General features: G+C 33.8%; 1 protein-coding gene across 3 annotated transcripts; it reads left to right on the top strand.

Moving 5' to 3' along the window:
- The first annotated feature begins 24 nt into the window (after positions 1-24).
- LOC142979367 (uncharacterized) lies at positions 25-9,861 on the top strand. 3 transcript variants are annotated; one of them, XM_076124234.1, is made up of 7 exons: positions 25-192; positions 280-631; positions 2,439-2,567; positions 2,931-3,093; positions 3,423-3,731; positions 4,203-4,368; positions 9,727-9,861. In XM_076124234.1, the coding sequence occupies exons 1-7, from the start codon at positions 186-188 to the stop codon at positions 9,834-9,836; spliced, it is 1,236 nt and encodes a 411-aa protein (XP_075980349.1). In that variant the 5' UTR covers positions 25-185; the 3' UTR covers positions 9,837-9,861. The 3 variants fall into 3 exon arrangements, with proteins under 3 accessions (XP_075980349.1, XP_075980350.1, XP_075980351.1); XM_076124235.1 differs by having other exon boundaries at positions 9,723-9,861; XM_076124236.1 differs by lacking the exon at positions 9,727-9,861 and having other exon boundaries at positions 4,203-8,429.
- The last annotated feature ends 431 nt before the right edge of the window (positions 9,862-10,292 follow it).

Raw genomic sequence — 10,292 nt, 5'->3', positions numbered from 1 at the left:
ACAGTTAGCTATTTACGACTAATTGACAGGTTAAGTCATAATTTCTTGATTTTCCGGAGATTTCTCTATCTTGAGCCTGGAGATTCTATAATATCAGCTGAAAATAAAGTTACAATTCCTCAGCTTTCATAACTACGTCTTAGTAAATACCAGGAGCATTAAGTTCAAATAAAACTTCCACTAAAATGGCAGGTAAGTGAGTGAAATACCGGTGCGTAGGTACTACAAGCACAACATAAAAGTTTGTATATTATTTATTCATTTGCGATCTTATTATAGACAAACAAGAAACACCTGAGACACCGGCAGCCGAAGAGAATAAAGACAAGGCAAATGAGGAACCCGCGGGGACGCCTAAACGCCAATCCACAAGCGCTCCAGAGACCGAAAAGCCGAAAAAAGAAGCAAGTGAAGAAAAGACGATTATGGCCGTGAAAGAAGTTTCTGTTGAAAAAGTTGCAACCGAAGTTAAGGAGGAGGAAGAACATGACTCAGAACCTGAATCCAAACCAGCTGGTGAAGAGCATACTCAAGAAATCATAATAGTCAATGAGAACACCACTGAACTTGATTTGAATCATGGTAGAATCGGCAAAATTGAGAAACTCGAGCCTCTTAAGAAACTGGAAAGGTGAGTCACACTTTACTGCTTTTATCTTAACTGTATATTGTGTAATATGTAAATAACACTTTTCCTTAAGTGACTCACTTTCAAGTTGAAATATATTGCTACTTTCTATAAATATTTGAGTAACTAAATGCTGTAATCTGACAGTAACATTCTTCATTATGAAATAGGGAGAGAATAATGTTTAATTCATCTTAAAGTACAATGATTTCACAAAGAATCTGATAGGATTGCCATTGAGTAGAATACAATGGCCATACATTGGTTCTGTCAACAGGCTTATTTGTCATATGGCTTATTTGTTATATATTTGTAAATAGGAATTGGTTTAACATACATTTTACTACACACATCTGTATACAACAGTTGACTTTAGTAATTTTAATTTAATTTTAAATCTTTAACCAAGTAACAAACTGTGTAGTTTTGCCCCTCTCTCTATAATCTCTTGCATTACAACAATAGAGGTTGGCTTCAATATGTTAAGAGTTATACCTAATAACATGTTTTAAATGTTTGTAAAATAAAAAATGTGCTAAAATTGTACAGAGTTCTCAAAGCTAAATTAAATGCTTTGTGCAGAATTAAATGCTTAATAATTTCTGATCATATGACAATGATTAAATTTCTGGAGCTAGTTTCAACCAATTAAGACATTTATCTGGACACAATAAAGATTAATATTGTCTGATGTCATGTAAACTTTAATTCATCACATGGTCCATTCTTGAGATAATCAATGAACAAGTTTATTGTTATGTTCTGTGTCCCATTTATAAAAGAATTTAAATGATTATTGTCCAGTAGCTTTATCTCCAGCATTATAGAAATTGTAGCTAATGTTCTTTGGTAGGATTTAATTACTCAGTCAAATATTATACTGACCTGTTCAGCAGTTCATTTCCATGTAAATGAAACAGACAGACATTTATAACTTTTGCCACAACACAACAAGACAACAAGAACCATTTGAACAAGAGCAAAATTGACCAGAAGAAAAAGAATATTACTGACTAGATTGTGATTCAAACAAACTTACATTCACATCTATACATTTAATAAAACAGTAAAATTTATAATAAGTGTAGACTTGGATTATAGTATAGTTTGTAATAGCTCTGTCGTGCCAATCCAAAAGACTGTAAGTCGTCATACAGTGTTTTTGCTTAACAGACTCCAATCATTTTCTTTAAATCAGTTTAGTACTTGTGATCAACTTTTTTATCGTTTTAACTCTTATTTAACAAGATAAAGCAAATAAAAGAATACAGAATTAGGTTCAGAATAAGGTAACAAAGAAACTATTTTGGCAATTATCTCAAAATGGGTCTTTGAAAGTTACAGTGTTTTGGTTTGGTAGGACAGAGCTCATAAAAATATTTTAAATCTTGATATTACAATATAGAAGTAAAGTCAGATTATTATCATGCTCTGAGTATTTTAAAATAGTTTTGTAAAGCCATTGTGTTGTATGACTACTATGTTATTACTATTATACATTATTCATATTGCAAAAATGTTATGTGTATTTATAGAACTAGGAAAAATGGTGGATAAAGAAAACTAACCATTTAAAAAAAAATACTTCTTGTTTTTGTCCTTGTCTTAGCTTAACAATGAACTTGAAATGGCACGATAACTCATATTCAATTAAATCTCGTAAGTTTAAGAAGGTCATTCATTAAATAATAAATCATTTTTTGCTCTATTGACTCAAGGCCTAACCGCTCCCTCATTATGGGAGGAGACCCTTGCCCAGCAGTGGGACATGAATGGGTTAAATTTATTTATTATTGCTCTATTATTTCAGATTGTACCTGAGATGGAATCTGATCAAAAAGATTGAAGGCTTGGACACTTTAACAACTCTGGTAGAGCTGGAGCTGTATGACAATCAAATTGTTGTCATTGAGAACCTGGACAATTTGGTCAATTTGGAGTAAGTATGGAATTTGTTCATCTGGTTAAAATAGACAGTTAAACTATTTATGATTAACGTTTTCTAATAAGAGTAAAAGCTCAACATTTAAATGCTACACAAAGCTAAAACGTAATAATCAGCTGCCACTCTGCAGTCAAGCTTAACTTTATTCTTACAGGGCACTATACATTGGCTTCTGTTAATTAGATAATTATTATCATGACTTTGTAGAAGTGTGCCTTGTTATTAACCTTTCAGATTCATTCTTAACAAAATATATGGCAAACTCACATATAAATTATCTGGATGCTAATAAAATCACATCCTCTACTTTAAAAAATTGTTTTTTTTTCTAATAACACACTTTTTTGTAACTTTCAGGATGCTAGACTTATCCTTCAACAGAATCAAAGACATCAATGGCCTAAAAAAGTTGTCCAAACTGAAGAAACTGTTCCTCAGTTCAAACAAGATCACTGAGATACAGAATGTTGATCATTTCCCTGCCTTGGAGCTGCTTGAATTGGGTGATAATCGCATAAGAGTGAGTGACTGTTAATGATGTAGTAATTATATGTTACAAGTTATCTACAATATAGTGAGTACCATCACTAACTTTGTCCAAGGAGTTTGACTCCCACATAGAACAAATATTTACATGATAAACTCCCAATACTTCTCTTGTTTTGGGTCTTGAGTACAAGCACTAAATATGAGAAAAAAGTTATATTTAGTAAGGAGTTTTCAAGGATAGCACATATCTACCGCACAAGATCTCGAGGGTCCATTAAAAGACGCTAATTGCATGCTTTGTGGGTCATACTTAAAGCAGTTGTACTGTTACCAAATTTTTACTATCGTCCTATATTTCAGGAAATCAAAAACCTACACGGCTTGAAAACACTAAAACAACTGTACCTAGGTAAAAACAAAATCTCCAAGATACAAAACCTGGAACAATTGCACGCACTTGAAATATTAGTACTACAAAGCAATCGGATCACTAAAATTGAGAACCTAGACGCATTGGAGAATCTAGAACAGTTATATATATCAGAGAATGGTATTACTTCTATTGAGAACTTGAAGAATCAGAAGAAGCTGCAGACCTTGGACCTCGCTATGAACAGAATCACTGCTATCAAGAATGTTGATCATATGAGTGATTTGGAAGAGCTTTGGGTAAGTAGCGCATTTTTTGTGTCATTATAATATTCATATGGGATATACAGTGCTAGCAGAATTTTGATGTAGACCTTTAACTTTGTGAAGTTACTGACATATATCATATTTTACCTGACAATAGCTCAGCTTTTAATTGAAACAACTCTTGAGTTCAAATACTCATATACAGGTCAGTATACAACAAGACTTTTTGGCACCAAACCCACCAAATATACTGCCAGTGTAGGGTGAAACATACTAAATTACAGAGCTCTTAAACATGTGCTAATTTTGGGGTTTGAGCTGTCATTACAGACTTTTCGATGAAACAAAGGTCTTAGTGTTTTCTGTTTAAGACACAGAACCAAAAAAAAACGATTATGCACTGGGCTTGGCTACTATAGACTCTCACTATTGTTTTGACAAAAATAAAGCAAAGCTATCCCAAACCTACAAAAGAAATTTCATATGTATCTCTCTCTTTCACAGTTAAACGACAACCAAATATCAGAATGGTCATCGATAGAGTACCTCAAAGGCAACACTAAGCTCGCCACGATATACTTGGAGCGTAACCCTCTGGCCTCCGACGCGGCGTACCGAAGGAAACTCAAGCTAACCCTCCCGTCGCTACAGCAGATCGACGCAACCTTGTGTAGATAAGAAATCTGATTTATTGTTGAGTAGTTGAGGTGTTGTATGAGTTAAAAATAGTAGTTAAATGGTGTATTATTGATCACAGTAAATTAAAGTTTGATGTATTTTGTTAGTTTAATATTATTAGATAATTTGATTTAAACAGTAGCTGTTTTTAGTCATTTCAGAGGATAATCAGTTATGTCCACTGATTTAGTATGCCTCTGAAATAACAACAAAAATGTATTTTTAATTTATCATAATTCTAAAGAACTGTTTGGAACATGTTCTTATTTAAGCCCAGTCAAAAGCTTTCGGTTGGCTTTGAACAACTTTGACTAGGTTGACCATTAACCATTCGACGAATTAAACATGTAGCCGACCACAATATTCGTCAAAAATTTAGCTGAATAATTTCACTATTCCTGTAAACAAATAAATAGAAAAAAATATAAAGTTAAAATAAAGAAATGAATACAAACCTTCACAATAGACTGGTTATATACCGTGCAACACCTCACACAGTAGTTAATATGTAAGTAAATATGTATTGTATTTGATATAGTAATAGATTGTTACTGTAGTACACATAGTCACCGGCTAGCATTTCGTTATCATTCTACACTGAACAACAGAAATAAGGCATTTAATTTATATGCATATTTAATTTGACATTTGGTGCAAACAATGATATTATTAATTTAAAAGTAAATTTAATTAACCCGTTAGTGTCCAAGGGTCTCATTGCAAATGTAAAAGGGGCTAGGCATTATCCCCCTTTACACACACACATCGCGCATGAAACAAATTCAATCGCGCGTGTAAGGGGAAAGGAATGACACGCGCCGCGTTCATCAGTCCGCGCCCGCGAATATAATCGCAATACTGTACTCTTCTAAGAACGTGCGATAGAGTGTGTGTGTAAAGGCGGCCATTGAGTCAACTATGTTGGAATAGATTGAGAATTTCCATACAAAAGTTATTTCTATTTAAAAAAAAATGAATGTTATTTTAACACATATGTATGTTAGAAATATTAATATGTGTTGTGTATTAGTATGTATTTATGTATGTGTGTATTAGAAAAACGACAAAACAGTATGATTTCAAATGTATTTTATGTTTATTTCAAGTAAAATGAAGTAAATGTAAGTGCCTAAGAGAGTCCAAATTCAAGTAGTTATGAACAATGGAGAATGTTAACAAATTTTGATTTTTAGCACTCCTTATTCTTTGTTAAAAATAAAAAATACTAGTGAAAGAATTACTTCGATATCTCAATTAGTTTCCGATTTATAAGTAAAACAAGTTGTAACCGCACGACGCTCGCTCTCGGGGACGGTGTGACGTCACTCTACACTTGCTCAGTGTGGCTCACACAGTTCGCTTGCGGTCGCACGCTCGTTGCGTTGAAATTATACCTAAATACTTTTAAAAATGTTCAATTCAAATACTAGGAAACCATATGTTGTGCCTAAATGTAATTAAATTTTATGTAGGTAAGTATATAAGTAATAATAATTAACTTAATCTTATAATGAAACAATTTCTAACCGGATTGATCGCGAATTTATTAATTTTACAGTGGCAGGAAAAATGTAAAATCAATAAGTACGCGATTATTTCGATTAAAAATTGTTTCTTTATAATATGCGTGATCGTGAATATCTAACTTAGCTGACTCTCGCAACTTTGCTTGCGTCACATAAGAGAGAATGGGTCAAAATTTTCCCCGTTTTTGTAACATTTTTTATTGGTACTCTGCTCCTATTCGTTGTAGCGTAATGATATATAGCCTATAGCCTTCCTCGATAAATGGACTATCTAACAGTGAGTTTTTTTAATTGGACCAATAGTTCCTGAGATTAGCGCGTCCAAACAAACTAACTCTTCAGCTTTCTAATATTCTAGTATAGATATTACAAATATGTATAATATACTAGAGGCCGCCCGCGACTTTGTCTCCATGGAAACCCTTCCCGTGTAAATCCCGATCCCTCGGGAACTCTGGGATAAAAAGTAGCCTATGTGTTATTCTGGGCCTTCAGCTACCTATATACCAAATGTCATCGTAATCGGTTCAGTCACATTTGCGTGAAAGAGTAACAAACATCCATACATACGTACATATAATATATATATACATACATACCTATATACATACATACCTATATACATACATTAAATATTTAATTAAATATTCAATATTGCTGGACGACTCACACACGGTCATTTGATTCCAAACTAAGCAGAGCTTGTACAATGGTAACAAAATAACTGATAAACATACTCATATACTTCTCAATATATAGATAAATTGACAACCAGAACAGATACTCGGGCTCATCACACAAAGATTTGTCCCGGATGGGATTCAAAACCTCCACACGCGGCGCTACGGTTATTGCGGCGAGGTGACCGCTTAAACCACTGCGCCAAACGTACGGAGTAAATAGTACAAATAAATAAATAGTACATACATACATGCATACATTCTCATAAACTTTCGCATTTATAATAATAAAAAGGATTTCGGAGGCAACAAAATCTCTATTCGTTGATAAATAATGCGCAACCATTATTTTTATCTATTTTAGGTAGATTATCCGATTTCCCTTTTTCAAATCCTTCATCCACTTTATTAATTGAATAATATTTACTATTACTACACTATAAATGTAATAAGCGGACGCAAACACAACAAAATACTGCGTAAGTTATTACACCAACAACAACGGCTGGCAACTTAATACTAAGCGGGACGCGGCCCGAGCGGCGCAAGTATAGTATGACGTCACAACCACTCACGCGGCCGTTAGCGGGACTCGAATTTTTTCGAAACTTTGAATGCTTATAAAATCAAAACTATTCGGTATTTTTGACTGAAACAAAAACTAGTCTATATGTATACACACAGGCTATACTGTGTCAAAATTTAAAGCGATTTGGCATACCTAGTAACATTCTCCATTGTAGATTAATAGATTTAATAAAAAAATAAAGGGTATTAGTGATGAATTATAATTCGAATACATAGTTGTGTTAGTTACGGAAAAATTACAGGATTGTATAAATAAAACACATTCTGAAAAGTTATTCGATTATACAGCGTGTTTAAAAATTGGATAGTTAGAATAAATCAATAATAAGTTTACTTATATAAAATGATAATAATGTTTTCTTCCTAAAAACAAATATTTGTGTATTCAATGTAGTTGTGTCTTTATGTAAAAGTCACCATGCGACACCAAGAGTAGTTATAAAAAAAACAAACACCAATTTACATATTTATGTAAATAACTTATTTACTACTTGATCAACTTATTATTTACTTGTATATTGTGTATTGCATATATATTGCGTAACTCGATGAAATCAGTTGCAATGTTACACAAAGCGAATCTTTATGAAACTTTGCTTACTTACATTTCGCGGGTTCGATTGAGGACCGCAATTGGGTTGCAAATCGCCGCTGCGCAGAATCATTCAATCGTCTCAGGGACGGTTCACATCTGAAGAAAGATGCGTCGCGCGTAGCCTAAATAGTATGGGATTCGCCACGACGCATCATCGGTTGAGTGGAACGGTCAAGTGTTTTTCTATACATTTGTCTATTCTTGCGTTACGCGACCAATAATACGCGACGCATAAGGTATACATATAAGGTATTCTAACCTTTAATTTTCAATCGCGATTAAGACCCGTTACATTATAATATTACGCGACGCATGTTCTGTCGGATATGAACTTTCCCTAACTTGCTAATTTATTTAAGTCAATCATTTTAAATGTCAAATGTTTCAACTTATTCTTCTTGTTTTTCTTTCTCTGGTCTTTGCCTTTACCTATGGGAAGAAGGCGTAATTTTATGTCTGTGTTTGATCTTCAGTTCTAAATCGCGCTACTGTACTAATTATTATTAGACAATAGATCACGGCGATACCGCTAAAGCAGCTTTATAAGTTAATCGTCACAGCTACAATAAAATAAATAATAAGTTATTATTCAATTGTTATACAATACAAATCAAGGATTTGATAATGGATTTTTATACAATAAATACACATTTCTTCTTATTCATTTATGTATTTTTTATTTATAAAATTCCTTAGATCGTTTACACATGCATTTTCTGCTAAAATTGTCTTAACAAACCATCACCATGCGCATCAGCGCCAACCTGATTGGGGGTCGCAGTGTTCACACATAGCCGGAACCGGTCGGATAGATCATTATCATCACATTTAAAGAGCGTATTTAAAGAGCACACGTAAGTGACGTTACGATATGGGACTGGTAATGTATGATATTAACATAGTGAGCAGACAGCTAGTGACGTAATTAGTTCCATAACTATGTAAACTAGAGGAATAAAGTATTCTGAATCATTAATTAAATTGTAATATGATACCATAGTAGAGTAGCAATTTATAATATGTTTACCCTCGACAGGCCTAGCCGTGGAGTAACTGAATTGTCCAAGTACGTGTTATTTTTTTTATTCTATAGAGACCACAAATTAAACTAAACAAATTAGTTAACAAATTAATTAGCAAATTCACCAAAAGTTTCTCCTGGAAATCAAAACCAATATAAAATTGTTGGCAGAAAAAGTTTGTTACAAACATTATATATATTTTTTTAAGTACATATTTGGAATCCCACCCGTGATTTTTTTAAAGCCTACGATTTTTTTTATTAATTTTTTTGTTATAAATTAAGTGAGCTACTTGGACATTTCAGCTGCTCCCCGGCGCGGGTCGAAGCAGGCAGGGTTCACTGCGAAGTCTCCGTCAGTACCTGAACACTGCGAACACTGTGTAGTGAATCATGTCCCTCAGGAACCCGGCCTGTGTATCATGCATCAGGGAGGTAATAATGTTTTGTGTAGTTCTGTAGCTAGTTAACTATATCTTTGACATACTATATGTGTGACTCGGTAAAGATTTGGTTGTAGAAATCGTATTATTTCATCGAAACTAATGATTATTGATTTTAACGATTTATTAATTCTTTATCGTTGAGGTAAAGTATAGATACTTGTTTCGCTAGAATACTTCGAATGATGTTAAAGGTGTAGGTGTTGGTGATGTCAAAGGCAGACCAATTAAAATGGTATTTTCAATACTGTATCGTAACGATGTTAATTTTTTTGGAAGAACTTTCACACGGGACACAGTAGATGGCGCAGTAGATTTTTTCCACAATATCCTCTAAGCAATACGAGCGACTCTAGCGTATACACACGTGCACGTACATCTTTGGTACATAGTTACTAACCTACCTTACCTATATCTTGCCATCCAAAATTGAAAAAAAACTACCAATTACCTATACAAAGAAAGTCGACTGCAGACGCCAAACTGTTTCCAGGTAGTCATGGATTCGTCGAACAGTGTTGTCCTGACGAAGGAGAGCCTTCGCAGCGTCCTCCGGCAAAGCCGGCAAAGTCCCGGAATACTCAGCAAGGTCAACTTTAATATGTAGATAGTTATTTGTTACTGGTTTATGGAATAAATGGTTGTTTTTGTTAGATAGTTGTATTATTATTTAGTGAATCAACTAGTACGCAATGCACCAATTTTGGCAATAGGTATAGCCAACAGGTACGCTCGTGGCCTTCGGCTGAAACGTATGGTCTTCAAAAAATAATCTCTACGTCGATCGGGTTTGGTATAGTGATTGATACAGTTAATTTTGATAATTAGATTCTAGGTTCTAGCCAATCCATGTAGGTATGTAGTTCTGGAATATGAGTTAATCTTTTTTCCAGGTTACATAAACTAAATACTTACAATACGATTTAAGGTCCCCAATATCTAACTTTTGTACAAATCCTCTACAAAGTACTTAACCGTCCCTCAATCGAATTCAAAGTTAACCTTCGCCTTGAATGCTCTTTGACCTTGAAACACCCTTTTATATACCTACCTACTGACTTAC

This window comes from Anticarsia gemmatalis, chromosome 16 (assembly GCF_050436995.1).
Source record: "Anticarsia gemmatalis isolate Benzon Research Colony breed Stoneville strain chromosome 16, ilAntGemm2 primary, whole genome shotgun sequence".
In the NCBI taxonomy this organism is placed as follows: Eukaryota; Metazoa; Arthropoda; class Insecta; order Lepidoptera; family Erebidae; genus Anticarsia; species Anticarsia gemmatalis.
The sequence above is the reverse complement of the archived record's forward strand: the minus strand, read 5'-3'. Positions and strand labels throughout refer to the sequence as shown.

Coding starts and splice junctions, on each gene's coding strand:
- LOC142979367 (XM_076124234.1), top strand. Junction 632..2,438: donor CCTCTTAAGAAACTGGAAAG/GTGAGTCACACT, acceptor CTATTATTTCAG/ATTGTACCTGAGATGGAATC. Junction 3,094..3,422: donor TGGGTGATAATCGCATAAGA/GTGAGTGACTGT, acceptor CCTATATTTCAG/GAAATCAAAAACCTACACGG.